The 18,855-nt window shown below is 39.6% G+C and overlaps 1 protein-coding gene and 1 pseudogene across 2 annotated transcripts in view; one reads left to right on the top strand and one right to left on the bottom strand.

The window, feature by feature from the left end:
- UBE2G1 (ubiquitin conjugating enzyme E2 G1) overlaps positions 1–18,855 on the bottom strand; it is a 102,414-nt gene that overhangs the window by 11,191 nt on the left and 72,368 nt on the right. The window contains exons 3-4 of one of the 2 annotated variants that reach the window (XM_075561162.1): positions 9,494–9,591; positions 514–692 (exon numbers count right to left, since the gene is read on the bottom strand). In XM_075561162.1, coding sequence (XP_075417277.1) covers positions 514–692; positions 9,494–9,591 — 277 coding nt within the window. The remainder of the gene's footprint in view (positions 1–513; positions 693–9,493; positions 9,592–18,855) is intronic. The other variant, XM_075561164.1, reaches the window with a different exon arrangement.
- Positions 12,500–13,464, top strand: LOC142459520 (CD2 antigen cytoplasmic tail-binding protein 2 pseudogene; annotated as a pseudogene).

Genomic DNA, 18,855 nt, shown 5'->3' with positions numbered 1-18,855 from the left:
AGGTAGAGTGCCTCGAAGAGACACCCCTGTCAGAATGAGGTAAAAGGTTGATTGGTAGAGGTACATCTGAGCTCCAGGCCACTGGAATCTGCTTTAGGCTATCATGTTACAAATAGTCATTCGTACTCTCTCAAAATTTTCCATGGGGTTTTCTTCTAAGTAGTTATCACTCTTGCTCCCTTGGCTCAGTTTTCAGTTCTATTACGTAAAAAGCCCACAGCCATAGTCTTTCTTCTACATACAAGATCTCATTCAAGTTTTGAACTAGTAGGTTTGAATCAACCCAAGGAGGAAAAAAAAAAGGATGAATTTAGTCAGCTAGCTTTGATAATAGTCTAACAAAGGCTTTGAGTGTTTTTCAAACCAGGAAAGAATAGGAACTGAGAACGAGTCTAGAGAGTAATGGAACATGCACACAAAGTTTAATATACGTTCCTAGACTATATACTATGGTCCCTGTTGAGCTTTATTAAAGAGACTGAGTGTGAAAATGTGTGCCCGAGACCACCTTACCGCAGCATCGACATTAGCAGGTGAGTCCCCATTGGGGTCTGCCAGCATCGAAATGACGCTAATCATGATGGTTTCCACGGTGTGGATGGGGAGCCAGCGCTCCTCTGGCTTTTCATAACCGTATTTATCTTCCCCGGGTTCATGAAGAATAGAAATGCACACATCACCATTTTTATCAACTGCAAAATTATAAAAAAAAAAGTACTGTTGTTTACAATGTCAGTAGTTTAGTTATACATAAATGTGTATTAGACATAAATGTCTATTACAAAGGCAATGCTGGTTTCCACAGTACCTGTGTAAAAAACATTAAATATACACAAACGTTATTTTCTAAAATGGAATCTGCTAACCTCTTTTACCAAATACACAGGATTTACATGATTAAGTCCAATGGGAAAATAAGCATCTTTTAAAAATTTGCATAAAACTTATACCTAGCTTATAAATAGTGTTCAGTACATATACAGGGGTGGGTTTTTTTTAAGTTCATAGAAAAGTGGAATTGGGAAATAATGAAATTTTTGTAGTCCTCAAATGTGAATAGATGTCCCTTATTGGATTTGTACTTCAAGAACAGAAAGTATATGGTACAAAATTAATAAATATCGAGTTTGAATTTAATGGTTTTTTAGTTTTCTCATTAAAATTTTAAATCCCATAAAGACAAAATTATTATTTTGAAGCAAAGTGATATACTCAAATACACAAAAAATGCCTTATTGCCATTGAAAATTTACCATCATATACAACACTCACAAGGCTCCATTCTATAAACAGTATTTAGAATTCAAGATACATGTAGTACTTACATGAGTATTAAGACAATATCCTAATTTTTAGGGAAGATACACATTACAGTAACTACACTGATACTTAACTTTGAAGCCGTATATCCTTAAAACCATATCCATTATCGTGGATTTCATTCCAACTCACAGGATCCTCATAATACAAACCCAAGGCTGAATCATCTCAGTTACATCAAGGTAATCTTCATAACAATGTTTCCCAATGTGGGTGACAGAGCCTGCCAGAGGCACTAGAATGATTCAAAAGCAATTACCTACACTAGGATTTATTGTGATAATAACTATACAACCCTCTGAACATATTTATTTTAAAAAAATCAAACTCACTGCCATCATGTCGATTCCAACTCACAGGGTTGAATACCCCTGTGGATTTCCAAGAGTAAAAAGCCTCCGCTTCCTCCTGGGGCCCAGCCGGTGGTTTCAAATCACTGGTATTGCAGTTAGCAGCCCAGTCCGTAACCACCGTAACCCTGAGCTGCTCTCTGAGCATACCACCGAATTGTATCCTTCAGATGAGTGAATTATATGGGATGTGAATTTTATCTCTCTACAGTACAGCTGTTACAAGAATTACTCTAGAGTGGGGGTTGAGCACACTTTGGAGACAGAAGGGCCTATCCTGTCCCTCACAATTTAAAAATGATTCAAGAGCCATAAATATATTTTTCCAAACAACTGAAATCGCCACAATCTGAGTATTATTCTTTAAATTTTACTTCACAGAGCTACATGTACAAGGGGTCTAACCCCCCCCCCCCAAACAAACAAACTAGAATTGCACTGGACAGAGCAGAGTTTTCACAGTATGCATTTTCCCACTAGTTGAGCATGAAACAACTCACTCTGAGTTAGTGCACCCAATGGCAGTTTTCTCTGATCAGAGTGAATTTTTACATAAAAGCAGTTTCGCTCAAATATTGTGTGTGTGTGTGTGTGTTTGTGCATGTGTGCGCTGGTCGTTTCAAAAGAATGGCATGTGGCTGTGAAATTTTCTTTCCTGCTCGGGAAAAACACCACAGAAACTGTTTTGATGTTGAACACGGCTTACAAGGACAGTGCTATGGGAAAATCTCAAGTGTCAGAGTGGTTTTCTCCTTTCAAAACATGTGAAATGTCAACTGATGACACACCTTATTCTAGACATCCATCAACTTCCGAAACAGACAAAAATGTCAACTCATAGTACACATTTGGAGCTTGTTCTACCAGGTCAGACTGTTAATCAAGCTTTCTATTTAGAGGTTCAGAAGATAGCGTAACAATGTGCGACAAAGGCCTGATTGTGGCAGTCAGTGCTCCAGTTTTGGGGCAAAAACAACATGCCTCTCTTGCCCCACGCACCTTACTCACCTGACCTCACTCCATGCGACTTCTTTTTGTTTCTGAGAATGAAGAGGGACATGAAAGGACAGCCATTTGACCATGTAGAAGAGGTGAAGAAAGAAAAAAAACGGGAGAGGTGCTGTCAGCCTTCCAAATAGATGAATTTGAAAAATGTTTCCAAGAATGGAATCACAGATTTGACAAATGTAAAGTGTAATGGAGAGTACTCTGAAGGTGATATGATTGTTTTGTACAAAAAAAAATTTTACACACACACACAAAAATGTAAATACATAGCTTTGGGGGAAAAAAATCAGTTTTGGGATACCTTCCTTATATTTACCAAAAGTTACAAATGGCTAGTGCCACATTTTGTCAATCTCGTCTCTACAGCAGAGATTCCCAGACTTATTTGGCCTACTATGCTCTTAGTGTGTGTGTGTGTGTGTGTACTCCATACACACTCGAGTATAAGCCGATCCGAATACTAGCTGAGGCACCTAATATTACCACAAAAACTACATTAAAATGTACAGGAAAACTCGGTTTATACACGAGTATATACAGCATATAAAATTTACTCAGCACCTCCTGGCAATTAAAGATTCTTGTATTATATCTCATAATTCGGGGTAAAGATAGGCATCTGCTTGTTCAGTTCCCCTGGATCAGTCCAGCAATTGTCTACTTCAGGAATCACTGTGTTTTTGTTTTGTTTCCTCCCCCGCCAGGAATTTCCAGGTTGTTTGCCAAAGCAGGTGTACCATCTTACGTTCTTACCATCTATGTATATCGGTTCTGATTTTTCCCTAGCCTCACAATACCTGAGTATTTCCTTTTGCTTCTAGTCATCCCGGCTGGCACAGTGGTTATGCAGCAGGCTGCTAACCACAAAGTCAGCAGTTTGCAACCATAAGCTGTTCCTCAGGAGAAACATGTCTACTCCCATAGTTACAGTCGCAGAAACCCACTGTTCTAAGTTGTTCTACGTGGTCACTATGAGTTGGAATCAACTATCACAGGGTGTTTGGTTTGAGTGAAGGTGGAGTAGTGTGTCAATGTAATTATGATTCTACAATTGTATTTCATTGTGATGAATTATATACAAGATAAAATTTAACCATTTGTACCATTTTGAGTACATAGCTCAGGGGTGGCGAATACATTCAGTGATCTATGGCCATCACTATTACATATTTTCAAACCTTTTGACATGGCCTCCCCTTACACATACAAATTCTGTACTCATTAATCAATAGATGAATAATAAAGAAGCTAAGCATCAAAACAAGATGTTGCCCAGTCTTCCAACATACTTGCGATCATAGGTTTGTGCATATCCATGGTTGGGACTATTGAGTCAACCCATATTGCTGAGGGCTTTCTTCACTTTTGTTAGCCCTGTACTTCATCAAACTCAATAACCTCCTCTGATGATCCATCCCTCCTGATGACGTGTCAGAAGCAAGCGAGTAAGGCAATGCTCAATCCATACGTAGCTAGCCAGGCTTTGTTCTCTAATTTGTCTTATTCTGGAGGTTCCAGTAAGACCTGTCTAGCATGGCTTCCAGTCCTATAGCAACATGCAAGCCACCATACTCTGACAAACAGGTTGTAGCACTAAACAATAACTGCCTAATATACCCAACTTGCAGACCCTGGTAATCTCGACACTACTTGCTTTCTCTATGAATTTGCCTTTTATAGATATGACACCGAAGTGGAATTATACAATGTTGTGTTCCTTTCATGCCTAGTCTAATTCACTTAATAAAATGACTCCAGTCTCGGCATTAAAACATGTATCAGAACATTATTCTGTTTTATGAATGTATATAGTACTTAAAAAAATCCATTTATCATCTAATGGGCACTTGGGTTGTTCCCAACTCTTAGCTATTATGAATAATGATGCAATAAACATTAATGTACAGGTATCTGTTGAGTTCCTGCTTTTAAGTCTGTTGGGTAAATGTGATAGATTTTCAGGTAGATTCTCCTATGATCTACTTACGGATCAGAGAACTGTCCTACTCCTTTGCTTTGAAGACATCATCAGGAGGAATAAATTATACCTAAAACCACTACTTTTGCTTCTCAAAAAAACCCAGTCTAACACAGGTATGTACTAAAGAGTACAATTTCTGGGCCATATGGTATTTCTATGCTTCAGGAACCACCAGATTGCATTCTATCTATAGTGGCCACATCATTTAACATTTCCAAAAGTCATAGATGAGGGGTTCAATTTCTCCACCTCCTCATTAACGCTTGTTATTTTGATAACAGCCACCCTAGAAAGCATGAAGTGAAATCACTTTGTGGTTTTAAAATTTTTCATTTGCATGTTCCTACTAATTAATAATGTCAACACTTTATCATGTGTTTATTGCCACTTTTGTATATCTTTTGAGGATACATGTCCAAGCCTTTTGTCTGTTTTTTAAATGGGTTGTTTTGTGTTTTAGTTGATGATGTAAATTTTTATGTAAATGTTGACATAACAGTTCTTATCTAGTCTGAATATTAACCTTTTATTAAATATATGATTTGCTATTTTTATCTCTTGATAATTGTATCAGATAGTGACTTTTGATAACACGTTTTACATTTTAACAACATTCACCTCTATTGTTTTCCGACTGCTACCTATGCTTTTTGTGTCACGTCTAAAGAAACAATAGTCATACCGAAAGTCATATTTTCTTCTAGGAGTATTATAATTTTAGCTCTTGGAATAATTTTGAGTTGAGTTTTATATATGGAATATGATAAAGGTTCAATTTCATTCTTTTGTATGTGGCTATCCAGTTTTCCCAGCGTCACTTATTTTAAAAGCTGTCCTTTCCCCCACTGAATGGAGCATGATGATGCAGGGGATTAAGCCTGGAGCAGTTACAGACAGTCAAAAGTTTAAACTCAGTAAGTTACCTTTGTGAGAGTCCCATAAAGCTTAACAGTCTTGGAAACCCTAAGTAGTTCTACTCTCTCCTGTAGGGCAAGGTATCGGAATCAATTCAATGGATGGCAGTGAGTTTAGTTTTCCCAATTGAATAGGATTGGTAATCATGGCTAAAATCAACTGACCACACATACGATCAAGTGAACAATCATAAACTGTTTGCTTTCCAATAAAAGTTATATCTGGTAGTCAAAAGGTGAGAATAACAAAATTTTCCTTTCAAGAATCATGCTCCTTTTTAAAGAATGACTATTTTACACTCTTTCCTTTTTAAAAAATTATTGGGGGGGCTCTTACAAATCATGTAACAATCCATCATTCAATTATATTAGGCACACTTTGACATTATCTTTTATGCTGCCAAAGCACTTTCTACCCAAATGACTTTTATGTATCATAGTTTCAATGTTGGGTTTTAATATCAAATTCTCCTGTATATAACCCGTGACATCCTTATTGGAAGAGGTCATCACTCAATCATCTTAGTGCCCCCTGCAGTGCCTAGCAGATGTTCCAAAGCGTGCCTATCCACCGAGCGTCTCCATTCCTGCTTTAAAATGGCTCACTCCTTCCTCATCCGGATTCTCACCACCCTTGCCCATCACCTCCTTCAGCATCTCTTATTCACAAATTACCCCCTCTTTCAAATAAACTGCTGATTCTTCTTTGTTGTCAACAAATGAAAGAGAAGTCTCTCCAAACTTTTGGAAAAACTCATTTGAATCTGTTGTCGCCTTATGTAATCTAGGCCAGTGCTGCCCTGTGTCTCAACAGAAAGTCTCGTATACATGCCCATTCTCTCATTTATGCTTCATAAACAAAGCTATTAAACCTCAAAGGAGCTTTGCCTAGAAAAAGATGTAAAACAGCAAAGTAACACGGGCTACGGTTACCAATTTCAAGCATCCACTGATCAGGTAGAGCTACTGTTAATGAGTTCTACTATAGTTAAACCGTTAAAAAGAGCTTTCCCCAAGAGCTAGGAGTCAAAGGGCATTCATGGAGGTCTAGACAAAGACATGTACATGCAAATATATATAGGAGGATGGGGAAATAGATCTATGTGTCTATATTTATAGGTTAAGCATTAAGGTGGCGGAAGGACCTTGGGCCTCTACTCAAACACTCCCTCAATGCATGAATACTTTCTTCTATTAAATTGGAACTCTATGATGCTCACTCTCCCGACACAATGGCTGGAGCCAAAGTGGGTGAACAAGTAAATGTGGTGAAGAAAGCTGATGGGGCCCAGCTATCAAAAGAGATAGTGACTGGGGTCTTAAAGGCTTGAAGATAAACAAGCGGCCATCTAGCTCAGAAGCAACAAAGTCTACATGGAAGAACACCAGCCTGTGTGATCGAGTGGTCCCGAAGGGATCAGTTACCAGGCATCAAAGAACAAAAAATCATATCATTGACTGCACACCTCCATAATAGGGTCGCTGAAGACAAATGGGTGCATAAGCAAATGTGGTGAAGAAAGCTGATGGTGCCCGGCTATCAAAAGAGATAGTGTCTGGGGTCCCAAAGGCTTGAAGGTGAATAAGCAGCCATCTAGCTCAGAAGCAAAAAAGCCCACATGGAAGAAGCACACCGGCCAGTGCGATCACGAGGTGCCAAGGGACCAGGTATAAGGCATCATGAAAAAAAAAAAAGATATGTGTATGTATGTGTATATATGTGTATATGTATATATATATATACCATATTAAATGAAGGGGGAAGTGCAGAGTGGAGACCCAAGGCCCAAGTGTCGGCCAATGGAGATCCCCTCATAGAGGGGTTTAGGAGAGGAGATGGGTTAATTAGGATGTGAGGTAGTACCGATGAAGAACACTACCCAACTACCATGATCCGAATTCTACCTTGCAGGCCTGGATAGGGCAGAGGCTGTACACTGGTACATATGAGGGCTGGAGACACAGGGAATCCAGGGTGGATGATACCTTCAGGACCAAGGGTGTGAGGGACAATGCTGGGAGAGTGGAGGGTGAGTGGGTTGGAAAGGGGGAACTGATTACAAGGATCCACATGTGACCTCTTCCCTGGGAGAAGGACAGCAGAGAAGGGGGGAAGGGAGACTCCGGATAGGGCAAGATATGACAAAATAACGAGGTATAAATTACCAAGGGCACATGAGGGAGGGGGGAAAGGGGAGGGAGGGGGAAAAAAAAAGAGGACCTGATGCAAGGGGCTTAAGTGGAGAGCAAATGCCTTGAGAATGATTGGGGCAGGGAATGTATGCATGTGCTTTATACAATTGATGTATGTATATGTATAGATGGTGATAAGAGTTGTATGAGTCCCTAATAAAATGTAAAAAAAGAAAAGAGGAGAAAAAAATGATTAGGGCAAAGACTGTACAGATGTGCTTTATACAATTGATGTATGTATAAGTATGAACTGTGATAAGAATTGTATGAGCCCCAATAAATTGTTAAAAAATAATAATAAAATAAAATTTTAAAAAAAGAGCTTTCCCCATCTTACAAGTACAAAGAAAATCATCTTTTATGATCATTGTTGTCTTACATACTATGAAATATGGTGGCTTTCTTGGTTCTCAAGTGGTTTCCATTTGTCAGTGTCTCATGAGGGACTTTATTTTTTAAGCTTGTGGGGTCTAACCTTCTGATAACCTTTGAAAATATATTCATTCATCCATTCATTCATTTACTACTATTCTCTCACTGACTTCTGCTTAAGATAAGTGGGTTTCTCTTCCACAATAAAAAACCCTGAAAACAAATAGCAGAATGTAGACTAGTACAGTAGCCAAAAAGACAACTCTGATTACAGTCAAAATAGCTAGAAATTCTTTCAAGATGTATCATACAAAACAAGGCCAAAAGTTCAGAAAGACTACGTATGAACATGGCTTATCTCGTCTGACGTTTGACTAGTACAAAAAAGGGAGTCAGGGAATGATTCTTAGAAAATGATTGCAGACCAGAATTATGAGTGATGAGCATTCCTGGCTTGAGTTTTGATCTTTAAGCAGTAGGGACTCATTACATTAATAGATGTTAAAGCTGGTTCGTCTTGGTTAGTATTTCCCCTCGAGAGGTGGCTTTTAAATGGTAGCTCACTGTGGTAGGGGAGAAATGGGTGTGCGGGTTAAAAGAAGGAAAAGACAGTGTCACCATTTCAACACAATAGTATTGCCCAAGCAATCACCTTCAAAGGTAAGTGAGACTTTTTTCCCCACACCTAAGACTACAGATGAAAAGTTAACAGTTACTCATGGTACAAAAACTAAAATGAGGAAATATGAGGAAGCTTCCCCAAAAATTATGGGAAAATGAAATTGAGAAATCATTGAATTTTTCCACAAACGTTTGAAAGCCCTTTATACATGGCAAATATCCTAGTTGACTGACTTCTATGCTTTTTGGAGTATCCAGAGTCAGCTAATACCTTAGAAATGATCTCAATTATAGAAGCTGCACTGATGCTGAGAATCATTTAGCAGCTCCCATTCTCCCCCTCTCCCTCCCTCTTTCCCCCTCTCTCTCCCTCTCCCTCCCTTCCTCCCTCTTTCCCCCTCCCTCTCTCTCCCCCTCTCTCCCTCCCCCCCAAAATTAAAAAAAAAGAGAATCATTTAGCAACTCTTCTCCATTTGTGAACACCCTTACGTCTCACAAAGAGCTAAAAAACTAAGTAAATAAACAAAACTTCACCACCATCACCCCATATGATCCCTGTTACACCACCTTTGTAAAAGAACCTATAATAAGATAATAAAGTGTTAGTTACATGACCTGGGTACAAAAATTCTAAAATTACTTCACTGAGAGCTACATTTTTCTTATTGGCCTTTACAACTTTAGTAACAGACCACCATGTTTGTAAGTATAAAAGGAAAACTAGATAAACTTACCATTTGGGTGCCAGATTTCTGTAATGAATTTCATTTTAGGAGGCCGAAGGGGATAATCTTTTGGGAAAGTGAGATGAGCCTTAAAAACACCACCTTCACTGGAAAAAACAAAAACAAGTTCTCGCCTATAAGTTCCTGCTTATAAGTAAACAATTATTAAAACAAACATAAAACAATGGTGGTAGTGCTAACACTAAAAATTAAATAATAAGCTAGCATAACACTTATTAAGCTCTCCTTACTATACTCAAGAGTTAGGAACATGAAAAACTTGTTAAGTTTGTTAAAAGGATAGTCCAAGATCAGATCACGTTACTGTCATGCTACAAAGCTTTCCATCACTTCCCATCATACCAACAACAAAATTCACAAGTCTTAACATTGCCTACAAGGAGATGCAAAAGATCCGTTTCTCCAAGTTATTCTCAAACCATCATTCCTCTCTATGCTCTCTAACTGTCTTCTGTCTGGGATTAAATATACTGACTGTCCATCTATTATTTATATTCACTTAAAAATATTAATTTAGCATTTATTTATGTCAGGGACTAGAGTATAGCAGTCAACAAAATAACAAAGTTCTTGAACTAACAAAACCCAAATTCACCACCATTAAGCCTCATGGCCACCCTATCAGACAAAATAGAATTGCTGCTGTGGGTTTCTGAGACTGTAACTATGCAAGAAGAAGCCACATCAGAGTTTTGAACACCTGACCTTGTGAGCTGCAGCCCAATGTATAACCACTACACCACCAGGACTCCTGAAGTGATACAGGCAGTTTTAAAAATTCTGTGGAAAAAGTCCACTTTCTTTCCACAACTTTTCCAAAGCCCTCTGGTAAGATATTTCTTTCTATTCCAGTGACTTTAAAGTAGTGTGGTCTGAGAGCACTTTCTGCAGTGTTGCAAACCCTCTACACTAACAGTTACTATTTACAAAAGAGTGGCCACCTGACATATAGCTTTGCAACGGAGACGACGAGCTTCTCGTTTTACTTTGAACAGCCACATGTGGCAACTACTATATTGGATAGGGCAATTCTAGAGCATTGCCATCTAGTAGGAACTATACCAAAAGAATAATACAGTATGTTGTGTACATTAATAACTGAAGCCAAAGAAATCAAGTCAACCAACAGGGGCAAAAATGACTACAGTTGCCTTGTACAGCGAAGTGTTAGCTGTTTCCTGTTTAACACACACCACCACCACCACCACCACCCCATGTCTTCTGATCATTTTTCAGAACTCAGCTTAAATATTACCTCTTGGGACAGATTCTACCTAAAACTGAAACCTACACTAACCACAAATTCCCCTATCACACGTCCTTTTTTTTTTAATATAAGTTTTTTATTGCAATGTCAATTCCCACACCTGATTCTTTTATTGTTCAATGTAGGGTCCATTAGCGCACAGTGTGATTTCATGATTTATTTCAGATCAGTGGGAAATGGGATTTAAATGGTAGATTACCTTTGGGGAAAGAAAAAAATTTGAATTGAACAAATACACTGAGTACCTAGTATATGCTAAGCTCTGTTCCATGTGACAGCAATAACAAGAACTTAAGAGATAAATGGTTTCTTGGTGCTTAGATTTTAGAAGCAAAAGTAAAGTTGGAAAGTTATCTATTAAGATATAAAATTATCTATTAATCATTAAGAAAGATCATGGGATGCTATATAAGCAATCTACTATTAATTAAAATTAAAAAGTATCTATAATATGACCAGATGTCCCAATTTCAAAAAATTTTTCCCACGTCCCGCAGCATTTAAAAAAAGTCCAGATGTTTTTAAAGAATGCACGACAAGCTAGGGTATACGGTTTTCGGCTGCCATGTGGCTATTTTGCCAGGATATGAGTTTTATCAATGGTGTCCCGCTGGTGTCCCGCTTTAGCAATGTTAAAATCTAGTCACCTTAATCTATAAACAAGTCTGTCTTTAAGAAGAAAAAGTGAGGGTATACCGGCACACAAGAAGTAAAGTATCTAGAAGCATAACAATGCATAATAATGGCTATCAGATTCAGAGGATAGGATTATAGGAATTGTTAGACTTCCCACTTAGTGTATTTCAATATAGTTTTTTTTAAATCATTTTATTGGGGTTCCCACAACTCTTCACCATCCGTACATCCATCCGTTGTGTCAAGTACATTTGTACACCTGTTGCCATCATCATTCTCAAAACATTTTCATTCTACTTGAGACCTTGGTATCAAACTAATTTTCCCTCCTCTTAATTGACAAAAAGTAAGCATAACCTTTTATTTCCTTTTCTAATTGGAATCGCAAAATTATAGTGGAATTTTTATAGGGTTTTTATTTTGTTTTTTTCTTCAAGGAGGGAATTAACAATACCAAACTCTTCTAAACTTAAAAACCTCTGGTCTTATAAGGTAAAGTTGGTGATCTTGATAACAAAATTTTGGTAGAAGCAATAGGAAAAAAGATGGTAAAAAGTTAAAGAATATATAATAGAGTAACAAAGTAAATAATAAAGAACGGGGCAATTTGAGAACATTTAGCGGGTAAAGGAAAGCTACATACTTAAAAAAACTAATCTGTTAATAAAGAGGTGATAGGGCGCTGACAGAGCAGAGACCCTAGAAAAGGAAGGAGGACTCGGGTGAGAGGAGGGGCCTTGGTGGCACACTGGCACAGCATGTGCACCCCTGAGGGAGGAAGACCTAGTCATCTCTTTCCATAGAGTACAACCTAGGAAATCCTCTAGGGGCAGTTGGAATCTACCGGATGGTGCCCAACATCTTTGCCTTTCACACAGGAAGGACACAGACACCAAAGGTAGAAAAAATAATTCAGAGTATATGCTTGCCAATGGCTTTGATTTTAATAATTTATAAAGAAATCTAAAGGAGAATGGGTAAATTCACAAAGACTTATGGGAAATGTCATTTAGAAAAGCTATTGTGAGCTCCGTAGTTTTTCTCCTGCCTCCCTTGAAGCCCCAGCTTGGGGAAGCCTCCGCCACCCTGTCATGCCCAAAAGGAAAGTGAGCTTCCAGGGCGTGGGGGTTGAGGATGAAGAGAGCAAGCTCAATGTCCCCAAGAAGACGCTGGTGGACCATGTAGCCAGAGCAGGAGGTCCTGGCAGCCGCTTCAAAGGGAAACATTCTTAGGACAGTGACGAGGAAGATGATGATGATGATGATGAGGGGTCCAGCAAATACAACATCCTGGCTTCAGAGGATGTGGAAGGTCAGGAAGAAGCTACATACCCCAGCGATGGGGGCGTGTGGATCACACCCTTCAACCTGCAGGAAGAGATGGAGGAAGGAGCTTTGATGCTAAGGACAACGCCTTCTTAAACAGGGAACCTGAGATTCCAGACAGACGGCTGGACAACATTGACTGGGTGAAGCTCAGAGAGCAACCACCTGATCAGCACCAGGCCTCGGACTCGGAGGGCCTAGGCCAGACCCCCATGAGTGCCCAGGCCCTCTTGGAGGGCCTCCTGGAGCTGCTCTTGCATAGCGGTTTGGGGGCCCAAGGAGGAAGCCAAGGGGACAACAAGGGGCCAGAGCAGCCCAGCTCCCCTCAGCACCTAGACCAGCTCTCGAGCCTGGCTGACCGATGGTGACCTTGGGCAGCCTCGGTGTTGGGGTGCCAGAACCAGGGATCCCATGATCCAGCCCCCTCCAACCCACCCTCTCTGGACATGTTTGCTGAGGAATTGCCGGAGGGAGAACTAGAGAAGCCCATCCTGGCCCTCGGAGAAGCAGTCGGCAGGGGATGGCCTAGTGGATGTGATGTGGGAGTATAAATGGGAGAATACGGGGGATGCTGAGCTCTATGGGCCCGTTACCAGTGCCCAGATGCAGACCTGGGTGAACGAAGGCTACTTCGAGGATGGTGTTCACTGGCGAAAGCTGGACTTCACACCACCCCCCGCAACGGTCAGTTCTACAACTCCAAACACATCGACTTTGACCTCTACACCTGAACCTGCTGAAGACCCAGTTGAACAGCCCCTTCTTTCCTGGACTCTGTGGAGGAGGCCCCAGCTGCCTCAGGCCATGAGGACATTGGGGGGCCACTTCTCAAATCGACTTCCCTTTCCCAATAAAAGCCTTTAACTGTGGGGAAAAAAAAGAAAGAAAAGCTATTGTTGACTCAACTGTTAGGATAAAGTATTTTTCCAGGTTATTATCCCTGTGGGAAACAAAGGTAATTCCACAAGTTATCCCCCTATAATATATGGCAAACCTAAGGTGCTGCTTGCTAACACATGGTTTACTGCTTAAAGGTTATCTCCCTGAGGGTTAGCAGCCATCTAGAGCAATCAGACGCTATAGTCAGGCCCACTCCCTTGCGATAAGGATAAGGGATTGTTCTCCTGAAAGAGAGCCCAAAGACTAAGGTAAGGACAACCAGGGAGGATCAAGGTTAGGCTGCCATCTTGACTCTAGAGTCCATTTATCTTGTCACTTGTATGGCCCCTAGGGCCTCCCCTTCTTATTGCATATACACCCCTAGCTCAACCTCCTCCTGTTGCACTTAGGCCTATTGTACAATCTCTTCCTGTTCCCATGTAATTAGGGGGGATTGCCTGCCCGAGTGTCTGGAAGTCTTGATTAGAAATATTTTCATGCTCTCTGCGTGGACCTGGCTGCTGAGATCACAATCATCCTGAAGGTGAGCACTTGTATGCTTTTTTTGTCTGATGTCTCTTTTTATTTTTACCCCTCAATTACACAACCACACCTTGACCCATTCGATTGGTGGGGGCTGGTACCTCAATCTTAATTGTGTAAGTGCCAAAACTGTTCTTAAATTTTTTTAAAACTAAGCTTGTGAAATCAATGTAGCAAGTCACTAAGCAAATTTACTATTAAAAGACACAAACAAAAATAGAACAGGAAATATGGGAACTTATCACAAGTAGTTCATTCCAATTATATATAATTCATACATCTTTCTATTCATTAATCTATAACACTTATATTAGGCACAGTGTCACTGCATAAAGTATTTTGGGTTTTTTTTATTGTGGCCATGGTGTAAAACAGTTAGAGTGACAAGTACAGATTACAGCCAAGTATCTATGAAAAGGGACATCAAAAGAGTTGCCATAAAATTTCTGCACATTATTTTCTGGCAGGGTTATTCCTTGCGAATATTAAGTTAGCTACCCTATTCATTTGAGCTAATTAGTCATTCAAAGGTCTCATATTGGCTGCCTGGAATCTCCATCATGAAAGATGCCTTAGTCTCTGATGGATGAATGTATGGATTGTGATAAGACATGTAAGAAGAGCCCCCAATAAAAGTATTTAATTAGAAAAAGAAAGAAAAGTGTCAGTCTCAGAGGTTTTCTATCTTTAAAAATGTTGAACTTTAGTGAATAGGTCTGACCAAAGGTCTAGAGGTACACAATTTCACTCTGCATGAGATGCCCTCACCTAATCTAAGTGAACCCTGCTGTAGCCCCCTTAGAGTTTTTCTCCCGCCTGTGGGCCCCTCACCTCCTACTTTACCTGTGGAAATCATGTTTGTTTGTTTGTTTATGTCAGCTCAGTACCCAAAAACTCAGAGGGCACAAAACACCGTAGGATTAAATATTAACATGTGGGAAACTGAGGGCCAGGAAGAAAATAAATATATGCAGCCAAATTCTCCATGCTCATAATTAAGAAACCTGGGAGGCCAGGATTCTGATGAAGGGAGGTCTTTACACTTTTAAGTTGGAGATGTGTTCCGATCACCTTCTCCTAAATGTTCTCCCATAATAGTGCTATCTTTACGCTTACTGTATGACTGGAGGCTTTATCTACACAAGCAGGTAAGTTCCTTTTGTTCTCCCTGTTTAAGGGGCAGTCAGCTCCCCTCTGCTTGAAATCCTGGTATTAGGTTCTCCCCAGATGAGCTCAGGGAAGGACCTCAAGGGCTAAGACACTGTCCATCTTGCTACCTGTGACTGACTAGGCTGGTCAGCTCCAAAAATATATCAGCAGATATATTTGTGCTTGCTCGCATGTGCTCTCTCTCATTCCTGACGTAATGGAAGAGGTAAGGCCTTTGCGTGCCTGGTCTGTTGACTCGTATTTTCCGTTCACCTGCACAACCACTACTTCTTAGAACCCATTCTGTTGTGGGCAGATCCCACATTAATGTACCACATATTGACTTTCCTCCTCCAAATATTAAAAAATGCTATTGTAATAAGCAAAATGAAATATTTATAAACATCCATGAATTCAAAATAGTATCTTTCATATGAAGGGCCTCAAAAAGTTTGTGAGAGAAAAAGTTTGTGAAAAATTTCCATTTTCCATGAAGTTTCCTTTATAATATTTTCTTAATCAATAGATTTAAGAATTACCAAAATTTTTAAAAATCATTTTATTGGGGGTTCATACAACTCTTATCATAATCCATCCATTGGGTTAAGCACATGTGTACATTTGTTGCCATCATTATTCTCAAAACATTTGCTTTCTACTTGAGCCCTTGGTATCAGCTTTTCATCAAATATATTTTAAATGTTATAAAAAAATTAAAAAGATTTGTTACCAAGAGTGTCAGTCACATTTGAAGAGATTGGGAAAGCTAGTCTAGCTCAAAAGAGTCCTGGTGGTTCAGAGGGATCTATATTGGGGTGCTACCCAGAAAGTCAATGTTTTGAGTCAATCAGTCCATCAACTGTAAAGAATTATAGTGCCGGGGGAGGGGAGCATTAGAACTGATTGGATGACGTGTATACAACTCTTAAATATGGAAGTACATGACATATATCAACAAAAGTACTAAGAAGATGTAGAAACCAGACTTATTGTGGGTGGAGAAGGAAGAGTTTTTGCTCAGGGGTAGTGTGTTCGTTTTAATGATGGTGGAACAATTTGGACTGAGCTATCAATAATGATTGTACAGCATGAAGGGTACAATCAACGGCACTGAATTGTACATGTAGAAATTTATTGAATTGTCTGGTATGTGGAGGAAGTTCCTCCCAAAAACTATTAAAAATAATTAGAAGATGGAAATAAAGGAGTTCCAGAATCAGAAAACCAAAGGAGCAGCTCTACTGTCCTGTAGGCACTGAGTAGGAATCAACTTGATGGCAGCGAGTTTTGGATGTGTTTCGTGTAAGCCTCTTCCATGAGACCTCCCCAATTTTCTGTTTAAACTGTATCACAGTCAGTCCAATTATCCCGCTTTATCAGACCTTATTATTCTGCCATTCTTTTACTGAAACGATATACAGTATTTATTTTGTCTTCTGAAATTCTGCGCAACTTTGTGGTTTAATATGTGTCTTGTTGGTATGTCTCCTGTTTATTCATTTTACCTGCCATATTCTACAACTGATCCATTACTCTGATAAAATATTTTTTATTACTTCCAATTTTGGCTCCTACAAGCAAGAGAACAGGATAAAGAGCACTTCCTAGGCACAGAGATTTCACACTAGAAATTAAACTAGTAAGATCAAGAGTAAATATTTGTTTGGGACACATGTAATAATTTTAAGAATTGGCGAGTTAAACAAAGGTTACCCCCAAAACCCATTAGCCAACTCTTCATGTCTTGTACCTATTCAAAGTAAGGAGATAAATAACAAGTTCAAAACCAAACTCACTGCTATTGAGTTGATTCCGACCTTTTAAGGCAGAGTAGAACTGCCCCTGTGTGTTTTCGGAGACAGTATCTTTTAACAGGAGTAGAAAGCCTCATCTTTCTCCCTCGGAGTGGCTGGTGGTTTCGAACTGCTAACCTTGTGGTTAGCAGCCCAACTGGTAATCCACTACACCACCAGGGCTCCTATAAATACAAGTAGATACACATATATAATCTTAAGAGTCTGCAAATTTTTTATGATACTGTCAGTGGTAAGAAACAAAACATACTATTTAAAGGAGAGCAACAATCAGTAATAAGTTAAGATTTACTTCTTAAATGTGTACACTCACTATTCATTAATAAAATGCACAAGTATACAGTGATATTCAGGTTTCCTAAAACTTTCTTAAAAGCCTACATTACTACCTTACGTTAAATTTTAATTTCTGGTATGGATAACACAGGGAATCGAGGACAGATAACCCACTAACCAATAATGAGAATAGCAATACCAGGAGGATAGGGGGAAGGTAGGAGGAGAAAAGGGGAGCCAATCACAAGGATCGACACTCACAAGGGAACGAACAACAGAAAACTGAGTGAAGGGAGACAGCAGTCGGTGTAAGACATGAAAAAAGAATAATAATTTATAAATTATCACAGGTTGATGGGGGGAGGGGGAGAGAAAAAATGAGGAGCTGATAGCAAGGGCTCAAGTAGAAAGAAAAAGGTTGTGAAAATGATGGTGGCAACATATGTGCAAGTACTTGACACAATGGATTAATGTATGGATTGTGATAAGAGCTTTAAACTGATTTTTTTTAATTTCTATAGCTATCAGTGACTATCCATAGTTTGAAAACAGGTTTATCATACCACTTTCAATATACATGCTGTCTAGAAAGACAGACTCAAAAATCTATTCATAAATAGCACTAAGAAGACTCACTAATGGGCAGAACAGTAATAAAAATTGAATGCTGCCTAAAGAGAAATAAATTATTTAAATGAATACTCGTGGTACCTATCAGTCTCAAAGCAAAGCTAGCACACAGCACTTTTTGGTAACACGGGGTATAAAGAGTACGGAGTGCCCTCTAGTGATGGCACCATGAAACAACACACTAGCTTTTACAGAACCACCTCCAACCCCAACCCCAATACAAAACAGCGCCACAGCATGGCCTCACTAGGGTCCCTTCTAGTGCAGGTGTACTCTGTATTTTCTTCCCTATCAGCTGCTAGACTGCGGGTGGGTTGGGCTGAGAAATAACATCTTTTCAAAACCTAACACTCACTGCCATTTAGTCCGTTCAACTCAGAGCAGCCGTACAAGACAGAGTAGAAACCCATTCCACAGGGTTTCCAAGGCTGTACATCTTTATGGGAGCAGGCAGCCTCACTTTTCTCTCACAAAATGGCTCACACCAAAACCAAACTCACTGCCATCGGGTCAATGCTGACTCATAGTGACACCCTGTGCGTTCCAAGACTGTAACTGTTTACAGATATAGAAAACCCAGTCTTTCTTCCACAGAACTGCTGGCGGTTTTGAACTACTGACCATGCAGATTGCAGCCCATAGTGCAGTGGTTCTCAACCTTCCTAAAGTCGTGATCCTTTCATACAGTTCCTCATGTTATGGTGACCCGTATGTGGGTGTATCTGCTGTGGGCGTAGCCCACTACTCCACAGGGGACGTCTCCCTTAGGGTATCTGGATCTAAAAGCATTTTTAAAAAAAAGAAAAAGTCTGATGCGTCCAAATCCACGCC

The sequence above is a fragment of the Tenrec ecaudatus genome, chromosome 10 (assembly GCF_050624435.1).
Source record: "Tenrec ecaudatus isolate mTenEca1 chromosome 10, mTenEca1.hap1, whole genome shotgun sequence".
Lineage (NCBI taxonomy): Eukaryota > Metazoa > Chordata > Mammalia > Afrosoricida > Tenrecidae > Tenrec > Tenrec ecaudatus.
The sequence above is the reverse complement of the archived record's forward strand: the minus strand, read 5'-3'. Positions and strand labels throughout refer to the sequence as shown.